Raw genomic sequence first — 15,747 nt, 5'->3', positions numbered from 1 at the left:
TCTGAGAACCCATGCATGTAATTGTCTGCCTATAAAAATTTTGGTAAGCAATTTTAAGACACATTTCTACAACCATGACAATGTCCTACTCACTAAAAATTTTGACATATTTTTTACCGATAGTTAAGCATTTTAAAATGCTCTTGCTTCTCTTCCCCCCAAACCACAGCTCATTCATTTTATGAATTAGTAAACATTTTTCTATAACAAATAAGTGGGGAAGGAGAAAAGCTATGCTTCCACTATGTAAACTCAATGATATAGCAATGATTCTCATAACTGATAGTGTTAGCTGCTCCCCAAATGAATATAACAACATATACATAATATTGAGAAAGTAAACTGGTAAGTTTCAAAGAATAAGGCAGGGCACTAATCCACAACTGTTACAACCCGTTCCTCTGACAAAAGATAGCTGATTCCTCTTGTCTAACTCAGCTCAAGCTCTGGTCTTACTTGATAACATGCCACTGCATACTCTACACAAACACACCAAACTGTTCTTTCACGCGATCAGTCTTTTTTCCCTTTGTATAGAATGATGAGAAGCCTCTCTCATTTACAAGTGCCCATAAGCCAGGCATGCAGTAGGCATTTAATGTGGATATGAAGGAGAGAAAGTAAAGGGTATAATCAAATTAGACTTTTTATTTTCTATGTTGTCTCTAATTTTTAGAGTAGTGTTTGGAAAATCATACTTGTTATAACTACCAGTTGATAGTGCAGGACATAAATCACAGCAATTGAGAGCTAGTAACGATACTGGGGATCATTTAAGAGAAGAATATGAATGTGAATATATAATAAATGAAATAACCTGACTAGAATCCCAGTTACACTAATTTGTTTCACCACCATGGGGGAAGTCACTTAAATTCTGAGCCACTGCTGTTTTTCATGTGAAAGGTAATCATACTAACTCCAACCAGGAGGTTTTATAAGGATCAAATATAATATGGATGTTAAAGTGGTTTTTAAATGGGGGAAAAAAAAAACAAAAAAAAAAGTTGTGCAGCAAGACCTTATATTGGACTGGCACCAAGTGAAGAGTAATGCCAGAAAGGCAATATTTGAGGGAGTGACCACAAACATATACTCTCAGGAAGGGAATGGCAGCAGAGTCTTTGTGCTGTAGAAATACTTCAAATAGACAGAACTGGAAACACTAGACTCAGGTGATCCTGCCCACGTTGCGTCAGGACCCACCTGCACTGCAGCAGGTCTACACCCTGGGGAAATAGGCTGCCAGGTAGGTATTTACAGGAGACGTTTGGGCTCCTGTAAAGATAGTAATGACCAAGGTGTGAACTTGGTCTCAACAAGATAGTAAATTCTAATCCCTCTGCAGCATGGTAGACATGACAGAATTCTGGGACTTACTATGACAATTCTCATTAAAACTCTGCCTGATAATTGGACCCTAAAATCATTCAAAGCTTGGTTCAGAAAAATGCAAAAATTAGGTGAGACTAACCCTTTATATTGAAGTTACTCAACACCAGCTTGAAGTTAGAACTATTAGATTATTACCATTTAAAGAAGGAAATTAGCATTTACTAAATATCTTCCACATATGGGAGTCACTATGAGAGTCACTTAACATATATAATCTCATTAACTCCTCGAAACACGAGGAGATAATTACAGGCATATACACATAATTGTACAACTATTTGTAAGGGAGAAAACAGAGTTGGAGGGTAAAAAAGTGCACCTAAATGACAGGGGTAGCCAAAACAAAATCTGCCCAGTTCTAAATCCTCTGCTCTGTCCCATGCAACACTAGTTGCTTGAGCTTATTTAATAGGATAATCCTTACAAGGAATCAAATCACCATACATTGGCAACACCAGGTCCCCTGCTAAAAGCAATTTTCTCACTATAGTTCCCCTTGGAGTCATTTATACAATCCCATAAAATGTATAAGTAATATAACACCAGTGGCAGAACAGTCCTTAACAATCCTCTCTTCCTATAATGCTAGTCACATAAGTTCTAATAAGTCAGAGGGAAATAAAGTTTAGTTCGCCCCAAAATACACTATGAGAAGGAGCTAAGAGGAAAGAACACATCAAAAGATCCGCAGATTGCATGCTTGCATTAATTGTGAGAAAAAGCAACAGAAATTAATCAGAGTTCAAATTATAATAGCTTTGAAAACACAATAAGCAGGAGGGTAGTGATGATAGTGTTCTTAAGAGAGTAGGAGAGTATGGCTACAAAGTGTTTCTAAAAGGAAAAGATGGGTAATAATGGTTCCAATGATGGCAGCAATGGTGGAAACATTTACTGTGCACTTACTAAGTATTAAGCACTCTATCAAGCTGTTCAGAGGCACTGTCTAATTTAGTACTCACAGAAGTTCAGATAAAGACCATTATCTGTACAGGCAATCAAGCTTCATATTGGCCATGAGTTTCCAGGTCTCCTACCTATTTCCTAGTGAGGCATAGTCACTTGGTGTACTAAGTAAATGGATGCCTATCAAGAGTGGCAAAACAGCATAAAATTTTTCTACCAAAGTTTATCTATTAATTTAAATGTCTAAAATTTATTTTCCTAAGTGTTAAACCTGATACCATAAATTACTTCATTTATTATGAAATGGTAATGCAATTAAACTTTGTCCAAAGGAAAAAATTAATGTCCATTAATTTTCAATTCTGAAATAAACTAGTTTTGTAATTAGTGGAGTTTGTAATTACGTGCAGTTAAGAATTAAAGTCATGGTTATTTAAAACAAGGACTAAGACGCTATGTTTCCAGAATGACTAGTTAATAAATTAGTTCATTAGTTAATAGATACAGATGAGCATTTGTTTACAGCCATTTACATCTGACCTAACTGCAAACCGAAGGGAAGGAAAAAAGATTTTTTTGTGCTCTTTTTATGACAATATACTTGTCCTTATAAAATATAATAAATAAAGCTAAATTTACCTAATAATTTTATAGCACATTATTTCGTATATGCCCTTAAATCACTCAATTTAAAATGTAATCTTATTTATACGAATTTCAATTCTTAATTTTTGGAAAATTACATAAAGGCTGTAACCTCTCTTGCTATTACAAAATTCAAAGAAAAACTATATAAGTATTCATTATATAAAAGACTGTTAACTGACAAATAAAACAGGAAGGACGTAATTTTTAAAATAAGGGATGAATAGTAATGAAACCACTAAAAAATAATTGAAAAAAATGTCAAGAAAAAAACCTGTAGTTCATAAAGATTTACATCAATGCTGAAATTAGGAATGCAATCAATTTATTATTTATCAAATACTGAATATAGCCTAAATGTTAGCAGAAAAAAATCCAAAAAATGGAAATTGACTGGTTTTCAATCAACAAACCATACACATACAAATCAATTCAAAGAAATTAAACACTGATTTATCTTCTTTCCTAGATTGTTTGTACGCCAGCTGATTTTCTTTCTAAGTCACAAGATAGATGCAAATGAGTAAGGTGAGGGGTCCTTTAACAGGAACAGAGTGTTTAGGTACTTGTACTGACCGGCTCAGAGTCATAGCAATAATCATCCCAGCTCTGTCTGAGGGGTTTCTTTGTTATCTGAAAGTAAGGCAGATTAGTTAGGTAGAAGTAATGGTTATTATACTTCGCTAATTATCTCTTAGATACAGTGTTCAGGTAACACTTTGATGAAGTTCATATTGAGTGTTTAATAGAATCATTCACTAAATTATAAAAATAATCATACTAAGTCAGTATCACAGTTATCATGCAAAGAGGTATATGTATTAGACTTTGAAATATGCAAATAAGGTTTCAAGTAATGCCTTGCAAAGGACAAGCATTAAACTTTAGTAACATTTAACATGCGTGGTCTGTAAAAGGTAAATCACTCTGAAAAGAGTAAAACACTTTTCTAATATAGAGATACCTATAAACATTTTATTATTCTCTTAAAGAGTCTCACAAAAATCAAAAGGCATACATATAAATAATCTTTTCAAACTCATGAGAGTAAAAATTTTTAACTTTGAGAACTGTATCACGCAAATTTTTAGATTGCATGTAAGAAAATGCTAGCTAATATCCATTGCCAGATATGGGTAAAAAAGTACTAGAAAAAAAAAACTTTCCTCAAGAGCTAAAGTTTAATAATGGCCTACATTTTAAAATGCTTTTTATGAACTCTTACCTGATTGAGATAATGATATTCTTCTGGTTGTTTCAGATGGAATGCTAACCTCTCTTCTTCACTTGCTCCTGCCAGGAGGTAATAGAATACATGATAGTTCCTGTTGGAAACAAAGAAGTATGGCTTTATAATGAACATGATCTATGCTTATCATTTAAGGGGGGAAAAAAAACAAACATTAATTTTTTAGTAAAATGTTTTAGTTTTGCTACATTTTTTTAATACAAAGGTAATAAGTTCAACATATAAGTACTGTAAAATAATGCTTTGGATACTGAATTTAAAAGAGGGGTGAAGGTGGCAATAAGGCAAACTTATGACCTCTGAAAATTCCCTCCTCCAAAAACCAGTTAGAAAACAAGTAAACTTGCTGACATCAACTTTTTAGAACTCTGGAAATTAACCAAAAGCCTACAACAATCCAGAGGTATTTACATAAGAAAAATGGCTAATTTCTCAGTAAAAACAGTAAGCTTTGTGGCCTTTTAACTTGTCCTATTCCATCTCCCGCTCTCCAGATCCATGGTAGCCTTCAAAACCAACAGCTTACAGTCGTGGTGAACACCAGAAGCCTGACAATCTCCAAAAGAGGACAGAACAGGGTTGGAGCTCATTCAGAGGCTCGGTCCCTGAAAAATATCATCATTTGAACTGTCTGGTGGTTCCCTGGTAGAAGCTACATTCAAAACTGTGTTTATTTGACCTGACCCAAAATCACTCCAGTGTGAAACTCTTTTCCCTAGGGCATTTGTAGAAAACAATTACAGGCTTTTTTTTTTATATGTCGTTGTTTGAAGCAGTGGGTAAATGCTGAGGCAAACTATAGGCTAACCAAAAACATAAAGGAAAAAGCTGGGAGATAAGATCACACGGTCTTTGAAAAGCTCCAATATATTCCTGGGAATCCGGATGGCCATGTGCATGCATGAGGCTGTGCACGCACCCAGGGCTGCTTCCCAACTCAGCAAAGACCAGAGGGAGCAAGCTCTCTCTTCTGCCTAACCATGAAGGTCTGCACAAGCAGAAAGTAAAGGCTAAGGCAGAATTATCAAATGCCTACCTGAGTGGGAAAGGCATGGCCCAATACACACACAGAGCCCTGAGTCAAAGATGAGGAAACTTTCCAAGCATTTAAGGAAATCTCTGTTTAATCATTAGCTAACCAAGTAGATATACTTCAGTGGCCATACTCGAAAAAGAATACAGACCTCATGAAGTTATTTCAGAAGAGTCAAGAAAAGTACATCAGGAACAAAAACAACCCCCCATAAAGCCTGAGAGGGGGAGAATCTCATCTCCAGAACTGCCCACATGATTACTTAGAATGTCCAATTTTCAACAAAAATTTATGAGACAGGCAGAGAAACAAGTAAGTATAACACACACAAAGGGGGGGGAAACACTCAATAGTAACTGTCCTTCAGGAAGCCCAGACATTACTTACTAGACAAGACTTTTCATCAATTGTTTTCAATATATCCAAAGAACCATAGTTAAAGGACTAAAGGGAAATATCAAATAATGTCTCATCAAATAGATTATCAATAAATACATAGAACTTAACAAAAAAATCAAAAAGGAAATTTAAAGTTGAAAAATATGTAGTCATAAAATGAAAATCTGGAGGAGCTCAACATCAGATCTGAACAGATAAAAGAAGGAATCAGTGAACGTGAAGCTAGGTCAATTGAGACTAGTCTGAGGAACAGAAAGAAAAATGAATGAAGAAAAATGAATAGAGTATCAGAGATCTGTGGGACACCATTAAGTAGACACCAACACATGCTTAATGTGGGACACCAACTTATGCACAAGGGGAATCCCAAAAAGAGAGGAAAGAAAAGGGCAAATATTAGAAAAAACAATGACCAAAAACTCCCCAAATTTGATAAGTAACATTAATCAGCACATCCTAGAAAATCAACAAATTCCAGGGAGGAAAATTCAAACAGATAAAAACCTAGACAAATCAAGACTATAGGAAGACAATGAAAAAATGTCTAAACAACATAAGAGAAATGCTTCAAGGAATCCTAATATAATATTACCAACTAATTTCTCATCAAGAACCATGACAGAAAGATAGCAAGTTCAAAGTACTGAGAGGAAAAAACTATTGATCAATAATTATACATCCAGCAAAACTATCCTTTAAAAATAAAGGAGAAATTAGGGCATAGCCGGATAAACAAAACCAAAGAGACTTCATAGCTAGCAGATAAGCCCTACAAGAAATACTAAAAGAGAGTTTTTCTCACTGAAATGAATGGAGACTAGATAAGCTTCAATTAAACAAGAAAAAATAAACAGCACTAGTAAAGGTAACTACATAGGTAAATATAAAAAAAGTATAAATTTATTTTTTGTTTATAACATTTTTTTCCTCAAAAATTTTAAGGACATCTGCAAAACGCAATAATTACAAATTTGCATTGATGGACCTATTATAAAAATGTAATTTGTATGATAACAGCACAAAGAAGGGGGAAAGGAATAGAACTACAGAGCAGCAAAATTATTTGTATACTATGAAAAAGTAAGTTGTTATAAATCTAAGCCAGATTGTTAAAAAGTTAACTGTAATTGCCAGGGCAACCACTAAGAAAATAAGTCAAGAAATATACCGCTGAACCTTGAACAACATGCAAGTTGGAAGCACCAACTCACTGTGCAGTCAAAAATCCACATTTAACTTTTGATGCCTCAAAAACTTAACTACTGATAGACGACTGTTGACTGGAAGCCTTACCAATAACATAAAAATTCAATTAACACACATTTTGTACGTCATATGTATTACGAGGTCAGACAATTAAGTGCGCAAACTCATCCTAGAAAAACTGCTCCATACCTCATTGCTGAATATCACTATGGTCACCTTCGAAGTACTCCCCTTGGGAAGCTATACACCGATGCCAGCGCCTAGTCCACCCTTCAAAGCAGTTTTGGAACTCTTTTTTCTGGAATGGCCATCAGAGTTGTCATCGTATTACACTTAATATCCTGAACGTCATCAAAATGTCTTCCTTTCAGTATTTTCTTTATCTTCAGGTAAAAAAAAGAAGTCATTGGGGGCCAGATCAGGTGAGTAACGAGGGTGTTCCAATACAGTTATTTGTTTCCTGGCTGAAAACTCCCTGTGAGCTGGTGCATTGTCGTGATGCAAGACCCATAAATTGTTGTCAAAAAGCTCAGGTTGTTTTTGTCTTTTTCACGCAGCTTTTCAGCACTTCCAAATAGTAACCTTGGTTAATTGTCCAGTTGGTACAAATTCATAATGAATAATCCCTCTGATATCAAAAAAGGTTAGCAACATCATTTTGACTCTTGATTTGGACTGACGGAACTTTGTAGGTCATGGAGAATTGGCTGACTTCCACTGTGCACTTTGATGCTTTGTTTCAGGGTCATCTTGGTACACCCATGTTTCATAACCAATGATAACATGGCCCAAAACATCATCTTGCCTCTCCAAAAGGTACTGGCAAGCTTCGACTCTCCTTCGACTCATCGGTGAGCTCCTTCAGGACCATTTTTGCCCACGCTTTTTTCATGCCAAGATTTTCAGTTAAGGTTTTCCTAACTTTCTCTACCAATGTTTACTTGGTCAGCTATGCTTCTCAAAGTCAGCCCACGATTTTGACACACAATTCGATGAATTTTTGCAATATTTTCATCAGTTCTGCTCGCTACTGGCCGCCCTGACCTCTCTTCAGCAGTGAGTGACATGTTCTCTCCCCTCAGAAAAACGTTTAATCCATTTGTACACTGCCATTTTCTTCATGGCATTATCCCCATAAACTTGGACTAACATGTCCCTGATTTCACTTCCACTCTTGCCAAGTTTAACAAGAAATTTAATGTTTGTTTTTTGCGGTAATTCAAGCTCAGATTTTCTGGTGACAGTACACAGAAACATGCAACAACAGTAATGAACACCACTCAGCAAGACACAGCCACACATCGACAGGGACACAGCTGTGAGACACTGATATACCAAGGTTATGAAACCTTACCGAGCTGTTTGTACAGTGCTGCCAATATAAGCACACGGTGGCAGGTTCTCGAACTTAATTGCCACACCTCATTTGTTATGTATTCTTACAATAAAGTAAGCTAGAGAAAAGCAAATGTTATTAAGAAAATCAAGAGGAAGAGAAAATATATTTATAGCACTGTATGTGTTTACTGAAGAACATCTGTGTGTAAGTAGACCTATGCAGTTCAACCCAGGTTGTTCAAAGTTCAACTATATAATAAAAGAAAAACACCAATGGAATTAAAATGGCACACTTGAAAATGTCTCTTTAATATAAAACAAGGCAGTAACAGAAGATTAGAGGAACAAAAACATCATAAAACACATACAAAACAAATAGCAAAATAATATTCATAAATCCTAGGTTGTAATTACATCCAAGTGGATTAAACACTTCAGTCTCAAGGTAAATAACTGGCAGAATGGGTTTTTTAAAAAAAGATCTAACTACACACTTCTTACAATAGACATACACTATAGACTCAAAGACATAAATAGGTTACAAGTAAAAGGATAGAAAAGACATCATGCAAACAATAACCAAAAGCAAGTTGAATTGTCTATACTTACATCAGATAAAATAGACTTTAAGACAAAAATTTTTACTAAACGCAAAGGTCATTTTATAATGACAAAAGGGCCAATCCATCAGGAAGCTGTATCAATTGTCACCATAAATACATCTGAAAACAGAGCTCCAAAATATATGAAGTAAAAACTAACAGAACTAAAGGAAGAAATAAACAATTCAAAAGTGCTGAGATATTTCAACCTCTCCCCACCCCTTCAATAATGAACAGAACAACTAGACACAAGGTCAAAAGGGGAAAAAAGAACTTGGAAAACATTAATGCCAACTGGACCTAAGAGACATCTATAGAATACTCCATCCAACAATAGCAGGATACATATTTTTTCAAGTACCAATGGAATATTCTCCAGAATAGACAATGTTAGACTAAAAATCAAGTCTCAACAAAATGTAAGAGGACGGCATCATTCAAGGTATGTCCTCTGACAATCCTATTACTATAAATCAGTAACAGAAATTTCCAAAATTCACAAATATGTGGAAATTCATCCACATACTCCTAAATAACCAAAGTTCAAAGAAGAAATCACATAGGAAATTAGAAAATACATTGAGCATTTTTTCATATATCTGTTGGCCATTTGTATGTCTTCTTGGGAGAAGTGTCTGTTCAGGTCCTCTGTCCATTTTTTAATGGGATTGTTTTTTGTTGTTGAGTTGTATGAGTTCTTTATATATTTTGGTTATTATCCCTTTATCAAAGGTATTATATGCAAATATCTTCTCCCATTCAGTTGGTTGCCTCTTTGTTTTGTTGATGGTTTCTTTTGCTGTGCAGAAGCTTTTTAAAGTGACATAGTCCCATTCATTTATTTTTGCTTTTATTTTCCTTGCCTTTGAGGTCAAATTCATAAAATCCTCTCTGAACACAAGGTCCTTAAGTTTAGTACTGACACTTTCTTCTATGTAATTTATTGTTTCAGGTCTTATGTTTGGGTCTTTGGTCCATTTTGAATTAATTTTGATATATGGTGACAGCAGCCTAGTTTCATTCTCTGCACATGGCTTTCCAATTTTCCCAGCACCATTTACTGAAGAGGACTTCTTTTCTCCATTGTATGTTCTTGATTCCTTTGTCAAAAATTATCTGCCTGTATATATGTGGGTTTATTTCTGGGTTTTCAATTCTGTTCCATTGGTCTTTTTTCTGCCAATACCATGCTATTTTGACATTGTCGCTTTGTAGTACAAGCCAAATTCAGAGAGTGTGATATCTCCACCCTTGTTCTTTTTTCTCAGGATTGCTTTGGCTATTTGTGGTCTTTTGTGATTCCATACAAATCTGATGGGTTTTTGTTCTATTTCTTTTAAAAATGCCATTGGGATTTTGACGGGTATTGCATTAAACTTGTATATAGCTTTAGGTAATATGGACATTCATGCGCATCAGGGAAATGGAAATCAAAACTACAAGGAGATACCACCTCACACCTGTTGGAATGGTTGTTATCAACAAGACAAGTAATAACAAGTGTTGGAGAGACTGGAGAAAAATGAACCCTCATACACTGCTGGTAGAAATGTAAACTGGTATAGCTACTATGGAAAATAGTATGGATGTTCCTCAAAAAATTAAGACTAGAATTACCATACAACCCAGCAATCCCTCTCCTGGGCATCTACCAAAAAAATCTGAAAACTTTTATCTATAAAGAAATATATACCCCTATGTTCACTACAGCATTATTCACAGTGGCCAAGACATGGAAACAACCAACGTGTCCTTCGATAGGTGATTGGATAAAGAAGATGTGGTACATACATACAATGGCATATTACTCAGCCATAAGAAAAGATGAAATACAGTGGTACCTCGGTTTTCAAACATCTCCATCGATGAACATTTTGGTTTACGAATGCCGTCAATTTTATGGATCAATGGTTTCATTAGATAGTAAAATTCATGCTAAATTTGCAGTTTTAGGGGTTGATTTTAAAGGTATGGAATGGATTAATCCATTTTTCATTACTTTCTATGGGGAAACCGTGCCTCAGTTTTCAAACGTTGCAGAACTCCAACAGTCTTCCAGAACGGATTATGTTTGAAAACCGAGGTACCACTGTACTGCCATTTGCAACAACATGGTTAGATCTTCAAATTATTGTGCTAAGCGAGTAAGTCAGGCAGAAAAAAATCGAGACCCATATGACTTCACTCATATGTGGGATATAAAACTGAAAGCAACAAACAAACAGACAACAATTTAGTGGTTACCACAGGGTAGGGAAGGAGGAGGGTGGTAGAGCAGGGTAAAGGGGGTCAAATATATGGTGACAAAAGTAGAATTGACTCTGGATGATGAACACACAATGGACTACATAAGTGATCTATTATAGAATTGTACACTTGAAATCTCTATACCCTTACTAACCAATGTCACCCCAATAAATTTAATAAAAATTAATAAATCAAGTAAAATAAAGTACCCTCGTAATGTTATTAACCAGTTACCCTAATTAAGTTTTAAAAGTAAAAAAAAAAAAAAAAAGAGAATGACACTGAGTTGCATGAAAACAAAAATACAACATACTAAAAAATAAGAAACAGGTGAAGCTATGTTCAGTGGGACTTTATAGCTGTAAATCCATATTTTAAAAGATCTCAAATCTATAACCTCAATCCACTTTAAGAAACTAGAAAAAAAAAAAAGAAACACTAAACCCAAATCAAGCAGAAGGAAGTAATAAGCATGAGAACAGAAATAAAATTGGGAATAGGATAGAAAGAAAAACGAGAGAGAGAGAGAGAGAGAGAGAGAGAGAGAGAGAGAGAGAGAGAGATCAATAAAACCAAAACTTAGTCCTTTGAAAAGATCATCAAAATTGACAAACTTATCTAAACTGACGCAAAAGAGGGTGGAGGTTTGTATGGTCTGAAATTTCAAATTTCTATGTTGATATCCTAATTCCAAAAGGTGATGGTATTAGGAGGTGGGCCCTCTGGGGGTGATTAGGCCATGAGGGTAGAACCCTCATGCAGGGAGTAGTGATGTTTACAAAAGATCCCGCAGAGCTCCCTATCACCTTCCTTCCATCACGTGAGGACCAAGGAAGAGGGCTCTCATCAGAATGCGACCATGCTGGCGCCCTCATCTTAGACTTCCCAGCCTCCAGAACTGTGAGAAACAAATGTCTGTTGTTTATAAGCTATCCCGCCTGTGGTATTTTGTTACAGCAGCCTAAACAAGCTAAGACACGGGGAAACCTCCAATTCAGAAATGAAAAGTGGGACATTACTACTAATCTCATGGAAATAAAAATATATTATAAGGGAATACTATAAACAATATATTTGCCAGCAAATTAAATAACCTAGATGAAATGGACAAATTCCTAGAAAGACAAAAAAACTACCAAATCTGACTAAAGAAACGGAAAATCTAAAGCGATCTATAACAACTAAAAAGTTTGAATTACTAATCAAAACTTTCCACAAATAAAAACCTAGAACCACATGGCTTCACTGGTGAATTCTACCAAACATGTAAAGAAGACTTACCCAATCTTTCACAAACTCTTCTTATCCTCTGAGCTAGTATTATACCATGATACCAAAACCAAACAAAGACATCAGGAGTTTCCCAAAAAAAAATTAACTTACAGCAATATCCCTTATGAATATAGACACAAAAATCCTCAAAACACTAGGCAAGCCAAATCTGGTAACATTTAATAAGGATTATATATACATCTGCAAATCAAATCCAGGAACATAACAGAGAATCAGTTTACAAGCTCTGAATTTTCATCTCCCACTGATTCTTCGAAACCAAGGAAACCAGGCTTACATTCCTACCACTCACTCCACTAAAAGGTGTTAGAAAAAGTAAGTAACAACCTTCTGCCTGTTAGCTCTGCAAGTCTTTATGAAACTATTCTCTTCCTGAAACTCTTTCTGTCATTGTGCAACACCTCGAATTTCTATTTTTCTCATCTGCTAGCCACAAAAAAGTTACCAGAAAAGTCTGAATTCTAGTCCTAACTTTGCAGGTAATTCATTACGATAATGTTAGTTATTAGTTATTGAACTTTTATTATTTATAAGGAACATACTAAGCATTTTACAAATGTTATTTAATTCAATCCTCTAAACAACTCTAGGATAGTTTTCTATCTGTAAAATGAAAATAAATATCTAAGTAACACAGAAGTTAAGTGAGATGCCAAAGGCATATTCAATAGTTGAATATGTAGGTCTATTTAACTTCAAACTCTGTCTCTTCATTTTTGTCTCATTGTAACATGAAGCAAATCATTTACCTCTCCCGAATTTGGTTTCTTCATCTGAAGATTACATATATCATCTCTGAAGTCCCATACACCTCAAATATTATAATGAAATTAAGAGCTTTACTAAAAACTTTTCTCAAATTAGAGAAAGAGCACCAAGACATGGAAAAAGGTCCAAAGGCACAATGTTCACAAAGAGCACAAAAATACCAGTTTCCTTGTTCTGACAGTTTGCATAGACTTTAAAAAGGGCAACAGTTCTGTACACCATTAAAAAATCCCCTAGCACCTGCAGAAAAAGTACACTGTTCTGCCCATGACAGAAATAGCTATTACATGTAAAGCTTTGCATGATATAAACTGAATTAAAGGTCATAGTAGACAAAGATCCTAAAAGTCAGTCTGCATTATACAAATGTTAACTTGATCTAATTATACGAATGAAAATATATACCGTTCATTATGCTCCTGATAAACGAGTCTGGACTTCTCCAGTAGATATTTTTCAACATAGGCACTAGAAGAAAAACAAAGTTGGTTGATATAAATAACAAGCTTAACATAAGGTAGACAAATTTTTTTCAGAGAAGATAGAAAAGTGTAAGGAATACTATCCAGATCATTTTCGTACATTTAACATTATAATTGTGTAATGGACACTGTTATAGTGTTATCCATGTTAAATTCATGAATTCATAAGATAGCACACATAGCACATAAGAACCTCCCATGATGTAAGACTTTACTTTCCTTCCAGGTTCATATACCACTCTATACATTCTTTCAGACACTATACTTCAACCAGACTACTAAATAAGGCTCAACGGTATACTTTCTTTACATCTTCATGGTGTTGCCACATTCTGGAATCAATTTATTACTGACTGATTTACTCCACAAGTATTCATTAATTGTGCACTGTGCTAAGCAATGTTCAAATACAGAAATAAGTCATACACTACCTGTTCTCAAGGGGCTTACAAACTAGTGTGGGAAATAGGTAAACCAGCAGCTATCATACTGAGTCGACAGGGTTTATAGAGCAATGACCAGGATTTTATAGATGTACCAAGAGAGACACATAAGAGTCAATACAAGAAGAAAAAGGATGTAAGGAAGAATTCCTACAGAGGGTGAGTACATAGCACATAGTAACCATTCAGCAAACATATCTAGTAAGTGGCTGAGTAAATGACTCTGAAATCTGAAAGACTGACCAGAATAAGCCAAGGAGAACTGCCTTTATGTAAAGGCAAAAAAGAAGGAGGGTACTTACCAACTTCAGGGAAGATAATTAGTTAACGTGGCTAGAGAATGAGATAGGCAAGTAGACTAGATCAAGAAGGACCAATATACCATGTGCCAGAAGAACTGACTTTATCCTGAAGTAATGAGGAACAGAAACATGAATTGTATTCCTCATGTTATTCTTTTTATCCAGTCTGGACCCTTCAAGTCTTCAATACCTCTTACCCAAATTGGAGCAGTCAGTTAGCTCTAACAAGAGAAAGAGGTTCTATAAATTTAAAAGCTGTACTACTGAATCCAAATTACTTCACACAAACCTCTTGTGCTAAAAATCTGACTCTTGAGCTTTTATTTCCCTCAGTTCCCTCCCACTGCATGTTCTGTATTTCAGTCATTCCCATATACAGGCTATTCCCTCAAGAATGACATTTACTCTTCATTGTATTGTTCATGGTCTTCCCTCCACTTCTAATTCTGTAGTCTATTCCCACGCTCTGTTCAGTAGATTCCATTCATTCGTTAAAATGAAAATCAAATGTGCCTTCTTTGCAAACCGATTACCATTACTACCACCGGTAACTGAAATTTATCACTTCTCAATTACCATTATCACCTCTACTCCAAACTACTCAAACAGGATCTTACGTCTAAAATGGGAGAAAGGAACTAACATAAACTAGTGTGTTAAATTCTTATACTCAACCTGCATGGCAAATATCACTGCCTCTATTTTACAAGTGGAGAAATTGATATTTAAAGATATTAAGATCATGCAGCTCGTAAAACAGCAGAACTGTGATTTGAACCCAGGTCTAGTTTAACCTCAAAGGCTCTCTCTTTCAACTACACTAATATACTCCTGAATATCTCTTTCCTCCCCTCTAATCCATAAGTTATACCAGAGTTACCTCCCTATATAATAAGATCTAATCATGTTATTCCTCTACTTTCACTTGTTCCTTATACTGAAGTATGTAGGGGTGAATTACACTATGTCCATACTATGTCCATCTGGGATGGTTTATTCAAATACGTTGGCATAAAAAAAGAAAAGAGATGAGGAAATATGGCAAAATTTGATAACCACTGAATCTGGGTGGGAGTCCCTTGTACTAATCTCTTTACTTTTGTGTTTTGATATTTTTTATAATAAAAATTTTTAAATCTCCTTCCCACTGTCAAGAGGATAAATTATAAACATTAGAGCTTTATTCACATTGTGAAACTAACTCTATGCCCATACTCAGTAGCTACTGAACCTACCTCCTCAAGTACACCAAGCTCTTGTCACGATTCCATTGATTTGCTAATGCAAGTTCCGCAATTGATAACGTGATCTCCCACTTTTCCTGCTTGGCAAATTTTCAAGATCCAAGATAAAAAATCACCTTTTTTGTGTGAACTCCTCCAGACACATACAATCATTGTACTTATCTCATTTACTGCAATCAGCTTATATAAATATCC

The 15,747-nt window shown here is 35.2% G+C and overlaps 1 protein-coding gene across 18 annotated transcripts in view; it reads right to left on the bottom strand.

Moving 5' to 3' along the window:
- MYO9A (myosin IXA) overlaps nucleotides 1-15,747 on the bottom strand; it is a 265,016-nt gene that overhangs the window by 192,807 nt on the left and 56,462 nt on the right. For 17 of the 18 annotated variants that reach the window (XM_074328212.2, XM_074328213.2, XM_074328218.2 and 14 more), the window contains exons 4-6: nucleotides 13,487-13,549; nucleotides 4,172-4,271; nucleotides 3,523-3,579 (exon numbers count right to left, since the gene is read on the bottom strand). In XM_074328212.2, coding sequence (XP_074184313.2) covers nucleotides 3,523-3,579; nucleotides 4,172-4,271; nucleotides 13,487-13,549 — 220 coding nt within the window. The remainder of the gene's footprint in view (nucleotides 1-3,522; nucleotides 3,580-4,171; nucleotides 4,272-13,486; nucleotides 13,550-15,747) is intronic. The other variant, XM_074328216.2, reaches the window with a different exon arrangement.

This window comes from Rhinolophus sinicus, chromosome 3, assembly GCF_057876585.1.
Source record: "Rhinolophus sinicus isolate RSI-liver-muscle chromosome 3, RSI-T2T, whole genome shotgun sequence".
In the NCBI taxonomy this organism is placed as follows: domain Eukaryota; kingdom Metazoa; phylum Chordata; class Mammalia; order Chiroptera; family Rhinolophidae; genus Rhinolophus; species Rhinolophus sinicus.
This window is presented reverse-complemented; position numbering and strand designations above follow the sequence as displayed.